This window comes from Tursiops truncatus, chromosome 17, assembly GCF_011762595.2.
Source record: "Tursiops truncatus isolate mTurTru1 chromosome 17, mTurTru1.mat.Y, whole genome shotgun sequence".
In the NCBI taxonomy this organism is placed as follows: Eukaryota; Metazoa; Chordata; class Mammalia; order Artiodactyla; family Delphinidae; genus Tursiops; species Tursiops truncatus.
In genome coordinates, this window is record NC_047050.1 from 77,794,842 (window position 1) to 77,812,833 (window position 17,992).

Consider the following 17,992-nt stretch of genomic DNA (forward strand, 5'->3'; position numbering starts at 1 on the left):
CGCAGAGATCGCTTGGGGGCGGGGCCGGGCTGCCGCGCGCCGGGCCACGGTTGGCGGGGGGGGCGGTGGCCTCGCCGCGTGGCCCCGCCCACTCCGGTCAGCGGCAGGCGGGAGGGCGGATGCCGGGCTGCGGCTGCCGCGGCTCCTCAGGTAAATGGGGTCGGGGCCCGGGATCGGGGCTGGCGGCGGTAACTCGGCGAGGCGCCCGTCGGGGAAGCCTGGGCTGCGGACTCTCGGGCCGCCCCCTTGGCCAGGCCGCCGCGGGAAACCGAGTCAGGGGGCGCCTCTCCAAGGTCACCGGGCGAGCGCGGAAAGGGTCCCGGGCGTCGCGGGGCCGAGCCCACCCCCTTCCCCGGGCTCAGGTGCGCCCAGCTGCGCGCGGAGCCGCATTTCCCGCGTCACAACCCGGAAGAGCGCCCTGGGAGCCGAGCCGCTCACATTCTTCGTCGCAACGGCATGGGGAGCCCGGCCCCCGTGCCCGTGCCCTCCCAGGGTGGGACTCGGAGTACCTGGTCTCTGTGCCCGTCTCCTCCCTGGGGGGCGCTCGGTCCCCAGTCCTAGCGCCTGTCACTCCGGAGGCGTGTGGTTCACGCCCTTGCTTCCCCGGGGGGAAAACGGGGTCCTCCCTATGGGAAGCTAAGCCTAAACCCGAGAGTCCCAACGCGCAGGGGCCGTTGTATTCGTTCCATTTTCTCTTTGACTGTAGAGCAGGGAGGTACTTTATCCACAGTCCTGAGGATTACTGGTCATGTAAGGTAGGCGTGAAGCTGGAGGGCTGCAGGACGTCCCGCTCTCAATCCAGGTGAGAGCTCCGTGGTGCTAGGCCAGGGCTGGCTCCCAGTCAGCCCCTGGGCCCTTAGGCCCAAGTTTGGGTTCTGGTTTTCCTGGAGCGCCAGCACAGCTAGGGCCTGAGGTTCCCCGTTGCCGGCCCAGCCGGGGTGGGGGCGGGGCTGACTGGTAAGCTCAAGGGCAGTGAGGCACAAAGGGGTGCGGGGGGCAGAGGGGGCGGGTGTGGGGATGTAAGCGGGAGCGGCTGCCTGGTGCGAGGGGCAGGTGGGGTTGGGGTGGAGGCTGGCTGAGGGGACCACCCTGGAAAGGGATGGTGGTAGAGGTGGGGAAGAAGGTGGTCAGTGAGTCACTGTAGGGTGTGGGAAGGGAGATAGAGGAACAGGAGGGGGTGATGCTGACCTCTGACCCACGTAGCTGAGTGCACGATGATACAGGAAAAGAGGCAGGTGAGGTGGGGGTCGGGGAGAAGTCGGGGTGACGATGGTGTTAGAGCCGTTGAGTGTGCGTGGCAATGGTGGTCCAGATGGAGAAGGCCAGCAGGCGCTGGGCCCCAGGAGACCCATGCGGGAATCATCAGTGTGGGACACTTGAGTGGTGGCATGATTGTGACGTGGTTGCCCCTGTGGTCCTGGCAGCCAAAGGGCCTGGGGATGCTGTTGTCAGCAGGGTCTTCGGCCATCATGGCTCACGCAAGCACGCGTCTCTCGTCTCTCTTTGGTGTCAGAATAGGATCACCTGGAGTTGAGCTGTCTTGGTTACCTTGACACCGACGTCCATGCTGCGGTGGATTGTTTGGACCTGCGTCTTGCAGTTTCTCACTCCTCCAGGGCTGTTTGCTGCCTGCTGAGGGCCCTCAGGGGATCAGAGGTGGAGCCCGTGGCTGCTTGCCGGCTCCCTCACCTTCACAGCTGCCGCCTGTGCCTGGAAGCAGGTGTCTGTGCTTAGTTCGGACCAGGGTCCACCGAGGCCCAGGTGGGCAGCCGGCTCGCTGCTTGTCTGTGATCAGCAGCCCCAGATCTCGTGAGCCCCTTCGTGGAGCTGAGTTACTTGATCTTCTCGAGGTAGGGCCCCAGGAAGGCTCCTGCTCGGTGCTCAAGGAATGGTGGCTGCTGGACGTCGTGAGAAACGTGCTTTCTCCACTGAGCTGGAGGGCCACCCAGTTCTGGGGGGACACCGCTTGGCATGGCTTATGTTGAGAAACGGTGTTCTCAAAGGACTGTGCTTCCTGGGTCATCTGCCCAGGTTCTTGTCGGTGACTCTGGAAGCTGATTCCTTCTCTAGCTCCTGTGCTAAGAGGGGAAGACCCTGGGCCTTGTGCGTGGGTGGGGGTGGGGAGTTCCTGCGACCCCCCAGGGCCTCCTGACTTCCCAGTCTCCCCTCACACACCTACCCTCCAGACCAGCTCCTGGCTGCCTCTGGGCTGGGCTGTGTGTGGCCTCCTTGGCCTCCCACACGCACTTCTGACCCCTCTCCGGCTCGGCAAAGTTGGCCCAGCACCTCTGTTAGCGTGTGCCAGTTCATGTGGCAGCCATAATACAAGTGGGCATCTTTCAGGCCAGGGGCTCTGTGGGTGGGGGCAGCACCTAGTGGGCATTACTAAATGCCATTGAATGAATGCTGAGTACAGGTGAGCGAGGAGGAGGGGTGGGAGAGGGAGGAGGGAGCTGCTTCCGCGCTCACCCACAGCGCGTCCAGTGTGGGAAGGAGGACCCTGTTGGCCCTGCTCCGTGCCCTGTGCTGGGAGCATCTGGGCAGGTGTGGAGGAGGGCAGTGCAGGAGCCAGTCCCGGCGGAAGTCCCGCCCCATCGCTGACCAGCTGCTGACAGCACGTGCCTCGCAGACCTGCTTGGCCGTGCAGATTAAAGGAGATGGTGCCTCTTCAGTGCATCCTGTGGGACGCGGGGAGCCTCCCAGACCTGTCCCCGTCTCTGCACCCCCTTCCCCTGCAGCGTGTTCACCTCGATTTGCCGTCAGCTCTGTGCTCACAGGTCTGTCTGCTCCACAGACCTCCTGGCCTGGGGCAGGGGCAGCAGGTGGAAACTTACAAAACCGGTCAAGCCCGGCTCTTCCACCAGCCAGGTAGTTTATACTTACTTGACAGCCACCTTTTTCCAGTGCTTGTTTTTTAAAAAGTCTAACCAGATCCCTGATTGACACGTGTGTTTTCTAACATCTGCACTCACGGGAGGGCTTCTGTAGACGGATGTCGAGAGGTGGATGATCCCGTCACGCAGCGCGACCATTTGGGCTTGTGGGGGACACTCCACAGGCTCTGCTGGTTGTCCGCACCTGTGTGGTGGCCACAGCACTGACAACGTCTGGTGCTGGCAGAGCGCAGCTGTGTGCAGGCCTCACTCCCAGCGGCTCACTCGTGACGCGGGCAGAGCCCAGTCCTGGACTGGCCGTCTGCATACCGCCCTCCTTCTTGTTCGTCTTGTTGGTGCGGATGGGCTCCTTTGCGTGTTAGTAGGAGACAGATTCGCCTCTTGATTATGAACGGTTATGAACGGTTGGACCTGCTTTGTCTTTTAGTTACTTTATGCTCCACTGAGGATGGGGTGAGTTGTGAGAGTGTGGGGTTGTGGGCTTAGGTGTATGTGTATGGATGTGGTCTTCAATTTATGTGTGTTTTTGACTTTCAGAAATTAAAAAATTTTATATAGTCCAACTGAACAACATTCATCAAGGTGTGTGGGTTTTTGTGTCTGGCTTAGAAAGTCCTTTCCTACTCCAAGACTCTAAAATGTGTACTTGTATTTTCTACTTAGGACTTACATTTCATTTTTACATGTAACACTTATATCCATCTAGCATTTATTTTGGGGTAAGGAAAGATGTAGGGAAGACTAATTTTTTTCCCTAAGTGCCTAACTAGCTGTTCCAACACTATTGGCTAATCTGTCTTCATTATTTAAAATCTTCCTTTTCTTCCTTACTGGTGTTTATTTCTGGACTTTCTGTACAGTTCTGTTGATCTGTTCACCTCTTCTTAGAACAATAGCATGGTTTTAATTACGGTAGCCTTTTAATACGTTTTAACACAACATAGGACAAATCCTGTTCACATACTTTTCAGAATTTAGTTGGCTACTTTTGTCTGTTGATTCTTCCATATGAACTTTGGAACCATTTTATCAAGTACCCTCCAGTAGCCCGACTCACATATTTGTAGATGAAGGAAAATCGATAGTTGTATAATATTGAGTCTTACGGGAGGATTTTGGGTCTTTTCCTTCAATGAACAGCTTTTGTTTGTTTTTTGAAATTGCGTGCATACTAAGGATATAAACCACAACTTTTCTCCCCACTCACAGTGCGCTGGAGCGGACTGGCACGCACAACTGTCATTGTTTGGAACTGATGCCACAGTCCCCGTAGGAGCCAGGGCCGCAGGAACACTGGGTCACCCGCTGGAGGGGTGCGCTAAGGGACTGGCCCTTGAGGAATGAGTGGGTTTCCCGGGGTGGAGGGGGCAGGGCGGGGCAGGGTACTTGTAGGGACCAACAGAAGCAGAGGTGCGAGAGCCGAAGCCCTGGCCCAGGGCGCTCAGGTGCTGGACGCCTGCAGCGTGAGGGGCGAGAGAGAAGCAGAGAGGGGCTTGGGTCTAGGTTGCGACAGCCCTCGTTGAAGGTGTTGGTTTGATTCTGTGGGCAACAGTGAAGATCAGTGAGAAGCGGTGTGACGTGATGTGACCTGCGTTTGACAAAGGCCAGCACTCAGCGTGGAGGAAGTGGCCAAAGGCAGGGTTAGGTGAGGCGGCCGCCAGGGATCAGCTCTCAGAGAAGGAGCAGGGCATCTGCTGTCTGATGTGCAGTGTGGGGGTGGAGCGAGGAGGGTGGGGGGGCGCTGACGTTGATCATGGCATGTCTGTCGCTGAGTGGTGGCCTTAGAGGTGCTCACTCGTTCAGTTGCCACTCCCTTAGCAGCATATTCAAAGAGCAGTGCTTGGACAAATGTCAGTTTATCAAGTTTTTCTTTTATAGATTTTGCTTTTGGTGTCAGTCATGGATATTTTCTTCTATGTTTCTTTCCAGAAGTTTTATAGTTTTAAGTTTCACATTTAGGTCTGTGGGTCATTTGGAGTTTTTGTGTGTGGCGTGAGGTATAGATTGGAGTTTACTTATTGTATGTGGGTGTCCAGTTCAGTACTGTTTGTTGAAAGACTATCTCTTCTCCACTCAGTTGCCTTTGTACCTTTGTTGAAAACTGGACATGTAAGTCCTGAAGTCAGGTAGTGTAAGTTCTCCAGTTTAGTTTTGGTTTGCTTTTTTTCAGAGTTGTCTTGGCTATTCTAGGTCCTTTGCATTTCCATATGAGTTTAGAATCAGTCTGTCAATTTCTACAAAAAACATTCTGGGATTTTGATTGGGAATGCCTTCAATCCGTAGATGCATTTGTAAAAAGTTGATATCCTTGTACCGTATTTCTCTCCATTTATTTAAGTTTTCTTTACTATCTCTCACCAGGTCCACCTTTTGTCAAATTTATCCCCAAATATTTCATATAATTTTTGCTCAGTGGCAAATGGTGTGGCTTTTTCAATTTTTGTTTATTGTTAGTATATGGAAATACAGTTGCTTTATTGTTCTTAATTTTTTTTTAATTTATTTATTTTTGCCTGTGTTGGGTCTTCGTTGCTGTGTGCAGGCTTTCTCTAGTTGAGGCGAGTGGGTGCTACTCTTCATTACGGTGCGTGGGCTCCTCACTGCGGTGGCTTCTCTTGTTGCGGAGCACGGGCTCTAGGTGTGCGGGCTTCAGTAGTCGTGGCACGTGGGCTCAGTAGTTGTGGCTTGCGGGCTCAGTAGTTGTGGCTCGTGGACTCTAGAGTGCGGGCTCAGTAGTTGTGGTGCACAGGCTTAGTTACTCTGTGGCATGTGGGATCTTCCCAGACCAGGGATCGAACCCATGTCCCCTGCATTGGCAGGTGGATTCTTAACCACTGCACCACCAAGGAAGCCCCATACGTTGCTTTTTTAATGTTAATTTTATATCCTGTGATCTTGCTAGCTGACTTATTGATCTGGTTCCACTTGTAGGTTCTGTAGGATTTTCTGCATAGATGGCCACATCATCTGTGAATAAAAACAGTTTTACTTCTTTTTCAATTTGGATGCCTTAGATTATTGTTTTCCTTGCCTTGTTGCATAGGCTAGAGCCTCCAGTATGATAGTGAATAGAATGGGTGAGAGCAGACATCCTTGCCTTGTCCCCCATCTTACAGGGATTGCATTTAGTCTTTTACCATTAAGGATGTTCTTATACGTTTCCCTTAGGTGCTCTTTGTCAGGTTGTGGAAGTTCCCTTCTATTCCTGTTTGTTGATAATTTTTATTATAAGTGGATATTGGATTGTGGCAAATGCTTTTTCTGCATTTATTGAGATGATTATATGGTTTTTATTTTTTGGTCTGTTAATGTGACTTACATTGGCTGCACTTAAAAATACTCAACCAACCTTGCATTCATAGGATAAACCCAATTTAGTCATGATGTATTATCCTTTTTACATGTTGGATATGATTTGATAAAATATTGTCAAGAAATTTTGTGTCTATGAGGGATGTTGGTCTATAGTTTTCATTATTTGTAGTATCTGTGTCTGGTTTTGTTATCAGAGTTATGCTGGCCTCAGAGAATCAGTTGGTAAGTGTTTTTATTTAGTTCGTTATTTAGTTTTGGCCGCATTGAGTCTTCGTTGCTGCGCGCGGGCTTTCTCTAGTTGCGGCGAGCAGGGGCTACTCTTTGTTGCGGTGCGCGGGCTTATTGTGGTGGCTTCTCTTGTTGCAGAGCACGGGCCCTAGGTGTGCGGGCTTCAGTAGTTGTGGTGTGCGGGCTCAGTAGTTGTGGCTCGTGGGCTCTAGAGCGCAGGCTCAGTAGTTGCGGTGCACAGGCTTACTTGCTCCGTGGCATGTGGAATCTTCCCGGACCAGGGCTCGAACCCGTGTCCCCTGCATTGGCAGGTGGATTCTTAACCACTGTGCCACCAGGGAAGTCTTGGTAAGTGCTTTTTATTTTCAGTTTTCCTGGAAGAATTTGTATATAGTTGGTATTGTTTCTTCCTTAAATGTTTGACAGAATTCCCCAGGGAAGTCATCTAGGCCTAGAGTTTTCTCTGTGGGAAGGCTTTTAACTACAAGTTCAATTTCTTTATTAGATATAGGGCTATTTAGGTTATCTGTTTTTTCTTGAGTGAGGTTTGATAGTCTGTCTTTCAAGGAACTTGTCTATTTCTCTTATTTACTTATTTTTTGCGGTACGTGGGCCTGTCACTTCTGTGGCCTCTCTCGTTGCGGAGCACAGGCTCCAGACGCGCAGGCTCAGTGGCCATGGCTCACGGGCCCAGCCGCTCTGCGGCATGTGGGATCTTCCCGGACCGGGGCACTAACCCACGTCCCCAGCATCGGCAGGCGGACCCCCAACCACTGTGCCACCAGGGAAGCCCTATTTCTCTTATTTTTTAAATTTTTTTTTTTTTTTGGCAGTATGCAGGCCTCTCACTGTTGTGGCCTCTTCCGTTGCGGAGCACAGCCTCCGGATGTGCAGGCTCAGTGGCCATGGCTCACGGGCCCAGCCACTCCGCGGCATGTGGGATTTTCCCAGGCCGGGGCACGAACCCGTGTCTCCTGCATCGGCAGGCGGACTCTCAACCACTGCGCCACCAGGGAAGCCCTTATTTTTTAAATTTTTATAATTTTTTATTGAGATATAATTGACTTGTCTATTTCTTTTAAGTTGTCCAATTTACTGGCAAAAAGTTATTCAGAATATATTCTTACTATCCTTTTAATATCTGTAGAATCTGTAGTGATGTCACCATTCTCATTCTTAAGATTGGTAATTTGTGTTTTCTCTCTTTTTCCTGATCAGTCAGGCTGGAGGTTATCAAATTTATTGATCTTCTCAAATAACTAGGCTTTGGTACTTTGATTTTTTTTTCTATTCTTTGTTTTTATTTCTTTGATTTATGTACTGATACTTATTATTTCCTTTTGCTTCTTTTGAGTGTCTAGTTTCTTAAGGTGGAATTTTTTTTTTAATAAATTTATTTATTTATTTGGCTGTGTTGTGTCTTCGTTGCTGCACGTGGGTTTTCTCTAGTTGCGGCGAGCGGGAGCTACTCTTCATTGCGGCACGCAGGCTTCTCATTGTGGTGGCTTCTCTTGTTGTGGAGCACGGGGTCTAGGCACGCGGGCTTAGTAGTTGTGACTCGCAGGCTCTAGAGTGCAGGCTTAGTAGTTGTGGTGCATGGGCTTAGTTGCTCCGTGGCATGTGGAATCTTCCCAGACCAGGGCTCGAACCCGTGTCCCCTGCATCGGCAGGCGGACTCTCAACCACTGCGCCACCAGGGAAGCCCCGAGCAGACAGATTCTTAACCGCTGCGCCACGAGGGGAGTCCCTTAAGGTGGAATTTGATGTTGTTGACCTTAAAACTAAAACAGCCAGTTATTTTACCAGCAAAATGTGTTTATTTGGGAATAGCAGAGAATTGCAGCCATGGTATAGCAAAAACTATAGGCTAGTCCAGCAAACAAAGGAGAGGAAGTTACTTTGCAGAGAAAAAGGAGGAAGTTGGGAGGGGCTGCTCTGAAGGAAAGTCCACCGGAGGGATGGGAGAGTTCAGGATGGTGATGGCTTCCCAGTGCCTGAGCTGAGAGGGTTCCCATCTGCTGGGCTTGTTGCCGGGCAAGGAGAGATCTTCCTTCCTCTTGCCAGGGTCCTAAAGTAGAGACATCTTCCTGCGGGGAATGCAAGTCATGACTCTTCCTGTTGGGTCTGTGATTCACCTGGAGTGGCAGTGCACAGGAGCTCCCACTCTGGCCTCCGCACTCCCTGCTAAATTAGGTTTCTTTTATTCAAATTCACAAAGTCATTCTTCTTTTCTAATACAGACATTTAGTGCTATACATTTCCCACCAATTTTGATGTCTTCATTTTCATTCACTTCAAAATGCTTTCTAATTTCATTTTTGATTTCTTTTTTGACTCATGCATTATTTTGAAGCATATTAAGCAGTTTCTAAATACTTGGGGATTTCTCAGATAGCTTTCTCTTATTGATTTCGAATTTAACTCCATGTGCTCAGAGAGCATACTTTGTATGACTCGAATTCTTTTAGGCTTATTGAGACTTGTTTTATTGCTCAGAATATGGTCAGTCTTGGTAAATGTTTCATGTGATTTTGGAAAAAATACATATTCTACTGTTAATGAGTACAGTGTTCTATAAATACTACTTAAGTTGGTTGACAGTATTGTTCAGGTCTCCTGTACCTTTAGCAATTTTCTGTACACTTGTTCTGACAATTACAGACAGAGGGGTGCTGAATTTCTACTGTATTTTGGATTTGTCTCTTTCTCCTTGCATTTTTATTAGGTTTGATTTTGTGTATTTTGAAGCTCTGTTATTAGGTGCATAAATGCTTAGAATTGTTGTGTCTCTGTAATCCACTTTGTCTACTATTAATATAGTCACTCCAGCTTTTTTATGACTAGTTGTCAGCCTTGTTTTTCTTTTCCCATTCTTGTACTTTAGCCTCTTTATGTTAACATACTCAGTGTTCCCTGTGGTTTCTTGAATATATGAAATGCAATTATAATCTAAATGTCCTTAACTACTAATTCTTTCCTCTGCATCATTTCTGGGTCAGTGTCTATTGATTGATTCATCCTCATTATGGGTTGAGTTTTCTTGCCTGTTTGCATGTCTGGTAATTTCTTTTCTTTAATAAATTTATTTACTTTTGGCTGCGTTGGGTCTCCGTTGCTCTGCGCAGGCTTTCTCTAGTTGCGGCGAGTGGGGGCTACTCTTCGTTGCGGTGCACGGGCTTCTCATTGTGGTGGCTTCTCTTGTTGCGGAGCACAGGCTCTAGGCGTGCAGGCTTCAGTAGTTGTGGCATGCAGGCTCAGTAGTTGTGGCACGTGGGCTCAGTAGTTGTGGCGCACCGGCTTAGCTGCTCCGTGGCATGTGGGATCTTCCCGGACGAGGGATCGAACCCGTGTCCCCTGTATTGGCAGGCAGATTCTTAACCACTGCACCACGAGGGAAGTCCCTGCCTGGTAATTTTTGATTGGATGACAGACATTGTAATTTTACTTTGTTAGTGCTAGATGTTTTTGTGTTCCTATTACTATTCTCAGGCTTTGTGCTGGGTTGTGGCTAAGTTATTTGGGAACAGTTTGATCTTTTCAGGTCTTGCTTTTAGCTTTGTTAGGTGAAACCAGAATGGCATTTAGCGTCGGGCTAATCTTACTTGTTTTTTTTCTTTGTCTTTTTTTGGCTGCATGGCACAGTTTGCGGGATTGAACCCGGGCCGTGGCAGCGAAAGCCTGGAATCCTAACCACTAGGCCATCAAGGAACTCCCTAATTTTACTTCTTTACTGAGCTGAAATCTTTTTTAGTGCCCTTCCCAGAACCCTGTGAGTTGTGGTGTTTCCCCCAATTGCTGGGAGCAGGCCCATTCCTGCCTCATTGTGAGCTCCAGGGATTATTTGCTGCTAATCCTTTTGGGTGGCTCCTTTCCTGGCCTTGCGTAATTTCTTCTTCTTTTTTTTTAAAAAATAAATTTATTTATTTATTTTGGCCGCATTGGGTCTTCGTTGCTGCGCGCAGCTTTCTCTAGTTGAGGCGAGCGGGGGCTACTCTTCGTTGCGGTGCGCAGGCTTCTCATTGTGGTGGCTTTTCTTGTTGCAGAGCTCGGGCTCTAGGCACGTGGCCTTCAGTAGTTGTGGCACACGGGCTCAGTAGTTGTGGCACGCGGGCTCAGTAGTTGTGCCTCGCGGGCTCTAGAGCACAGGCTCAGTAGTTGTGGCGCACGGGCATAGTTGCTCCACGGGATGTGGGATCTTCCCAGACCAGGGCTCGAACCCGTGTGCCCTGCATTGGCAGGCGGATTCTTAACCACTGCGCCACCAGGGAAGCCCCCGTAATTTCTTCTTAAACATCGTGCTTGTATTGGTTTTCTATTGCTGTTGTAACAAATTACTACAAACTTAGTGGCTTAAACAACACATATTCATGATCTTAAAGTTCTTAAGATCAGAAGGCTGACGTGGATCTCATGGGGCTCTAATTGGGTTGCTAGGGCTGTGCTCCTTTCTGGGGACTCTGGGGAGGATCTGTTTCCTGCTGTTTCAGATTGTTGGCAGAATTTGGTTCTTCATGGCTGTAGGACCAAAGTCCGTGTCTTCTTGCTGACTGTAAGCTGAGGGTTGTTCCCAGCTTCTATAGGTGCCCACATTCGTTGGCTCAGAGCCTCCTTCCTCCATCTTCAAAGCCGGCCATGGTGGGTTTTCTTCCCATGCTTTGATTTTCTCCCTGTTTTTCCATCTCAGCTCTCTGACACAGCTGGGAAAGGTTCTCTGCTTTTAAGAACTTAGGCTGGTCTCACCCACATAATCCAGGGTAATTTCTCCACCTCAAGGTCTGTACCCTTAATCCCATCTGCTAAGTCCCTTTGCCAGATAAGGTAACATATTCACATTCTGGGGATGAGGGCATGGGCATCTTTGGGGACATTATTCTGTTGCCCCTGTGCTGGCCAGCAAGTCAACTGAGTGGCCAGGGGACCCTCTGCAGGTCTCTGGACTTCTCTCTGGCACTAGACCCTCCAAACTCCAGCAAGACCCAGGCCTCCCGAGATGCTCCCCGTCCTAACTCTGGGCCTTCCTGAGTGTCCTCAGCTGGATGTGCCCTGTAGGTGACGAGCTGGAGTGACCTCAGGGTTTCCTGCCCTTCGTTTCCTGTTGACCAACAGCCTGAGAACTATGGCTTCACGTGTTTTGTTCGGTTTCTTAGTTGTTTTGGTCGAGATGGCAGACGGGTCCCTCCCTCCCGGGTGGGCTGGGGGCTCACGTCTCTTACGCTTGTTTGCGTTTGCTGCGACTCGAGCCGAGTGAGCACAGCTGTCTGCACTTGTGTGAAGGATGTTCCAGCTGGAGCTGGTTAGCCCCTTTGCTCTGAGGCGTGGACATAGCTGTATCTTTCCACAGGGCAAAGCCTCTGCCCCAGGAACTGGCTGCTTGCCTTGTAAACTCAGACCGGTTCTGGGAACTCAGGATGTGGGTTCCATGTGCGGGGGTGCCTGCCTCTGAGAAGTGTCCTGTGGGCTTTCTGAAGCCTGTGGCCGGTGCACCTCACACCTGCCTGCTGGCTGTGGCGCTTCCGCCTTTCAGCTTTTCAGGGGGGCGGTTTCTGCCACCTTCTTGCTGTGCTGCCAGTGGAACATGTGTTTTTATTTCTTGTTTTCCTTGTTATTTTCAGATGCTTTCCAGAAAGGGGAAACACCTTGCTGATGCCACCGGCTTCAAACCAGTCCTCTCCATCTGCTTTCTGTCTGCCTGGGATTCCTGGAAGCTTCTGGTCTGCTAATTTTATCTTTTCTTGTTTTCTAGTGCTCTTGTGGGTTTGTTCTTTTAAAACATGCATCTTTTCTGTCATTTCACTGAGGTTTTGGTGGGATGGGTGAATGCTTAGGACCAGTGTGCCTTCTTGATCTAGAATTCTCACTTATTTTTTAAAAATTAATTAATTAATTAATTAATTTTTGGTTGCATTGGGTCTTCGTTGCTGTGCGCGGGATTTCTCTAGTTGCAGAGAGCCGGGGCTACTCTTCGTTGTGGTGCATGGGCTTCTCATTGCAGTGGCTTCTCTCCTTGCGGAGCACGGGCTCTAGGTGCGCAGGCTCAGTAGTTGCAGCATGCAGGCTCAGTAGTTGTGGCTCACGGGCTCTAGGCGCACAGGCTCAGTAGTTGTGGCGCACGGGCTTAGTTGCTCTGCGGCATGTGGGATCTTCCCGGACCAGGGATCGAACCCGTGTCCCCTGCCTCGGCAGGCGGACTCTCAACCACTGCGCCACCAGGGAAGCCCTCTCACATATTTTTAATTCCACCCCCTAACCCTGTCCCCGCATTCGGTGGCTTCTCACTGCCCCCTTCCCGTGTGGCCGCAACCAAATGAGCGCATCCTCCATGCTCGGGAGCAAGGCCAGGCGTCTCTCCTTTGCTGCCTCCACCTTCAGCCTTTTCTGAATAGGTGGTGACTGGGGAATGACGGGTGGTGAGCAGCAAATCGAGGACACTAGTGTGAGAAAGCAGCACCGTACAGGTCCTCGGAGAGTGTGCCGTAGGGCAGAGCATGTGGCCACGTGCTGAAGTGGGGGCCGCTTGCGCATTTCATGGGCTTTATCCTTTGGGTCCATCTGTTGCAAGTGGCGCTTCGAGGCGTGTGCTGTTTGGATCCCGTGTGCTGTTTGGATGGCTGGTTTCAGGCGCCAGGGAGCCCCCCAGGTCCCTGTGCTGCCCACCCAGTCTCTCGGCCAGCAGGAGGCTCATTTGACGTTTTGCTAGGATCTCAGGCATGGGGCGTCCCAGCCCCGCAGCCACCAAGGCTGTTGCTCTTGGCTCTCAGGGAGGGTGTCCCTGCTCCGCACAGACCGCCAGCGACACCAGACCTGATGCGCACGGAGTGAAGGGAGATGCTGTAGCTGGGGGTGGTAACACGCTTGCCCAGGCCACCGTGGGCCAGTCAGGACCAGCCCTGGTGGACCGGCCACGCATCGGCGGGGCTGACAGCTGCTGGGGTGGAGGAGAGCCGGTGACCATTGAGGGGACGGTGCCTCCCGTCCTCCGCACGCCTTTCAGCCAAACTGTGGCAGAGACAGTTCCCCCAGGGCGAAATTGTTTAAACCGTGTGTTTTACACAAACACAGTAACTGCTCGAAAACTGAGGAGGCTTATGACTTAAATGTTGCGCGTCTGGTTGCTGCAGGTTTGAAGACAGCTGTCCATGTTCACACCGGGCGAGAGGAAGCCACGGCCACAGCAATGAGCGAGTCATACGTGAAGAGTGAGTGTGTGGGGCTCTTGGCAGGTCTCCACGTCATGCCTGCCGGTTTCTGAGCTTGGGACACAGAGGAGCCCGTGGCATGGAGTAAATGTGCTTGGAAGGAATGACGCTTGCACGAACACACTTTCTCTAAGTTTCCATTAGAAAAAAAAAAGAAAACAAAGCTCTCGTCTCTGCAGATGCTCACGCAGAGGTCCAGACCTGGCCACAGGCTCAGTCTGGCGTGGGGGACGGCGTTTGCCTGGCACAGGGGGCTTCGTGCTCCATGTGGGAGGGTCCCTGAGCCTTCGTCCCTTCTTACAGAAGCCCCAGGGCCGGCATCCACTCTGGCTGGCCGCTCTGCTTGCAGCCAGGGCCAGTGGTTTGCTGAGGGCATGGCCCAGGGCGGGGCAGAGGCTGGGAATGGTGTTCCTGCCCCACAGCTTCCATCCCCAGGGTGAGGGTCTGCGAACCGCTGGCGGGCACACGCCCGGAGCTCTCGGGGCACTGAGGATGGGGGGTCCTGTCCGTGGGGCGGAGGCCTGGATCTGAGTGTGGGGAGTTGCCAGGGTGAGGAGTCTGCGAAAGCAGCTGGTGGGACTGGGGTGCCGCCTGGCAAGCACAGGGCAGAGTGTGGGCCAGAGGGCCACCTGGGGCAGCTTCCGAAGGGGCCCTGAGTCTGCACCGCCTGCCTTTTATAGGAGCTCGGATCCAGCGGGGCCGGAGACGTGGAGCAGACGTGGCCTGGGCTGGAAGGTCGGGGTACAGGTGGCTGGAGTGACCTCAGAGCAGGCGGCCAGTGGGTCCCAGAGATCCCGGCCAGCGCAGTGGAGGCTGCAAAGCGGCCAGGCCGGCGCGGCGGTCTCCTCCAGCTGTGGGGCCGAGTCCTCAGAGGCTGAGCGTAGCGATGGTGGGGTCGGGGCCGGGCCTGACTACGCCACTGGGCTTTGTCACGGCAGGGCTGTTCACCATTCTGCTGGACGCTGTCACCGACAAGGACCCTCAGGTGCAGGAGCAGGTGTGTGGCGCCCTGTGCGCCCTCGGAGAGTCACAGCCTGAGGAGGCTCTCCGCGCCTGCGAGGAGCACCTGCGGCTGCATGACAAGGTATTGCTGCTCCTGCCGGGCGGGTCTGCGGGGCGGGGCCTGCGGGGCGGGGTCTGCGCCAGGGGTCTGCCGGCTGGCTGGGTCCGGAGTGCAGAGCCGTGCTGCTGTGGGCAGAAAATCGTACCTGCGAGTCCAAGCCCCCTCGAGGCGGGCAAGTCCAGCATAGATGACCCTCTTTGCCTCGTGGCCTGTGGGCTGGTCCTGTCGTGGAGGGACCGGGTGGTGAGCACTGCAGCGTCCAGCCGCTCGCTCGCAGGCCCAGTGCCGCCATCCCCTTTCGCTGACCCGCTGGAGCCTGGACAGCCGTCCTCGCCGATGAGAGAGGGCAGCTCGCGTCCACCGCGGTAACGGGAACACGTGGACAGGCCTTGGAGAGGGGCTGTGGCTGGGTGGGCGCGCCGACTGGACTCTGCAGAGATGGCTCAGAAGGGGCTCTGCCAGCTCCCCCTCTCCTGGGTCTCGGCTCCACGGTTCTGTGACGCTCTCAGCTCCCTGTGGTGGGAAATTATTTCAGTTTTCCCCAGTGCATGTTTTAGGCTCATTCCTGGGAGTTAGACTTTCGGTCTCAAAAGACCATTTTTCTTTTTGTTTTTGCCATTTGATCAGTAAAAGAGGATCCCTATACAATATAAGTTATTTCTCTCTCATCTGTCAACTGCCCTCTCCTGGGGGAAAGAGCCGCGTCCTGCTGAGCGGCCTGTGCTGCGGCTTGATGGCCTCTCCTCTCGTGGGGAGGGTCCCCTGCCCCCGCCCCGCTGTCCTAGCTGTTCTGGGCCTTTTACGTGTTCGTGGACTGCTGTTGGGACTGGGGGTACATAGGACGGGAAGGGCACCCTCATGCTTGGGCACGTGTGTGTCTACCCGGGCTCCTCGGCTCATGGAGCTTCACGGTGCGTGCACGCTGGGCGTCAGGGCCCTTCTCTTCGTGGCCGAAAGGCTCCATCAGCGTGACCTGCTGAATTCAGCGTCTGATTGTTAGACAAAGCTTAGGGCTGCCCTGGCTGTTTGAGGGGATGGCCTGAGAGTACTAGAGGTGGCTAAAAGCCTTTGTTGTTTTTAACAGTTCATAGAATTTACGTGTGCTTCACACTTGCCATTTTCTGGCTCATTTATGATTTTACCCCTTTTCTAGCCTTTTTAGTTTCTTCAACCAACTGTAAAAACCAGCTTCCTTCGCAGTGGCCCTTTACAGTAAGCGTGTCTGGAGTTGGAAGCCCTGTCCCTCGCAGTGGAGCCCTTCCTAGCGCCTCTCCCCCGCCAGCCACTGCCCCATCCACACCCTGCTGCCGGCAGCTTTGTGCCACTCACTCGTGTTTCTTTCACTCACTCGTGTGCCACTCACTCGTTGGGCTGCATCTTAGCATGTACATTTCGAATCCCCTTGACTCTCTCTCCAAAAAGATGGGGGCTAGCAGAAGAAAGGTGTACAGCACTATCTGGTCAGCGTAGGTCGGTGCAGCGTTTTGAGATGCGTGCGATACTTTGTAGATATCAGCTTCTCGAGGCTTCCGTGTGCCTGGGGCGCTGGGGCATGTTCGCTGCTCCTCCAGCTGGTCCTGGTCTGTGTTCCTGGACGGTGGGGGGCCGCACGGTTTTAGACAGATCCAGTCTCCTTCCTGTTGGCCAAGTCTCAGCATAGGAAAGGTGAACACAGAGGCAAGCAGGCTCCTTCGCAAGGGCTGTCAGGCCAGTGGGCAGGGAAGTGATTTGGGGAAGAGAGGCAGAAATAGTTGTCTTAGCCCCCTCTGGCTCCTAGGACAAAATGCCACAGACTGGGCGGCTCTGAGACAGCAGACTTGTGTCTCCCACAGTTCTGGAGGCTGGAGGTCTTAGGATCAAGGTGCTGGCGGGTTCGGTGCCTGGTGAGCGCTTGCTTCTTGGTTTATAGGTGGATGTGTCCTCCCTTTGTCCTCACCTGGCAGAAGGGATGAGGGAGCTCTCTGGGGTCTCTTCTATAGGGGCACAAATTCCATTCATGAGGGCTGCACCCTCGTGGCCTAATCACATCCCAAAGGCCCTGCCTCCTAACGTCGTCCTGCCCGCAGGTAGCCTAGTCATCCAGTTCGTCCATTTAGTGGACTCAGTCAGTTCTGGGGGTGGGGGAAGGGCAGCAGGCCACCCGCCAACACATCGGAACGGTTGAGCCGGAAATCTCACACACTCCTGCCAAGGGCAGGTAGCATCAGAGAACTGCCCCCACCCCCCCAGCCCCGTTCCCTTCCCAGTGTGCTACCTGACGGGGCTGCGGCTACATCATCCTGCGTGAGGGCCTGGGCGAAACCCCCTCCCTCAGAGGGAGTGCTGCACATCTTCCTTTGACGTGGTTACTGTTCTGCTCATTGAACTCTCAAGAGCGACGTAAAGTGGAAATAAAATCTTAAAAAATAAGCAGCTGTCGCAACTTTGTAGAAGTAGAAGAACCCATCCTAAAATTCGTAGGGAATCTCGAGGGATCCTGAATAGCCAGAACATTCCTAAAGAAGAAGAACGAAGCCGGAGGCCTCCCAATTCCTGATTCCAAAATTGACCAGGGAAGCTACGGTAATCAGGCCAGTGTGGCACTGGCGTAGACAGACGCATAGACAGTGGAGTAGAATAGAGCCTAGAAATAAACTCACATATACGGTCAAATGCTTTTCAACAGGGGTGCCAAGATAATTGAATGCGGAAAGGATAGTCTTTTCAACAAATGATACTGGGAAAACTGGATCTCCATTTGCAAAAGGATGAAGTTGGACCACTACCTCACGCCATACACAAAAGTTAACTCAAGGGGCCAAAGACCTAAACGCAAAACCTAAAACTGTAAAACTCGTAGAAGAAAACATAGGACAGAAGCTCCTGGACATTGGACTTGGCAATGATTTCTTGGATATGACACCAAAGGGACAGGCAACCCACAGCATGGGAGAAAATGTTTGCAAATCATATATCCAATAAGGAGTTAATATCCAGGATATATAGAGAACTCTGAAAACTGAGCAACAAAATACCAAACTACTCAATTCAAAAATAGGCAAGGGACTTGAATAGACATTTCTCCAAAAAAGATACACAAATGGCCACTAAGAACATGAAAAGGTGGTCAGCATCCCTAATCATTAGGGAAATGCAAATCAAAACTACAGTGAGATACCCCCTCACATCCATTGCAATGGATACTATCAAAAAAAGAGAAAATAACAAGTGTTGGTGAAAATGTGGAGAAACGGGAAACCTTGTGCAGTGGTGGTGGGAGTGTTAAATGGTGCAGTGGCTATGGAAAACATTATGGA

The 17,992-nt window shown here is 52.3% G+C and overlaps 1 protein-coding gene across 12 annotated transcripts in view; it reads left to right on the forward strand.

Moving 5' to 3' along the window:
• Positions 1–17,992, forward strand: part of MROH1 (maestro heat like repeat family member 1) — a 67,456-nt gene continuing 49,464 nt past the window's right edge. For 6 of the 12 annotated variants that reach the window (XM_073794279.1, XM_073794280.1, XM_073794281.1 and 3 more), the window contains exons 1-3: positions 5–150; positions 13,556–13,633; positions 14,572–14,717. In XM_073794279.1, coding sequence (XP_073650380.1) covers positions 120–150; positions 13,556–13,633; positions 14,572–14,717 — 255 coding nt within the window. In that variant the 5' untranslated portion in view covers positions 5–119. Of the gene's footprint in view, positions 151–726; positions 803–12,049; positions 12,149–13,555; positions 13,634–14,571; positions 14,718–17,992 lie in introns of those variants that run through there. The other 6 variants (XM_033843030.2, XM_033843033.2, XM_033843034.2 and 3 more) reach the window with 4 other exon arrangements.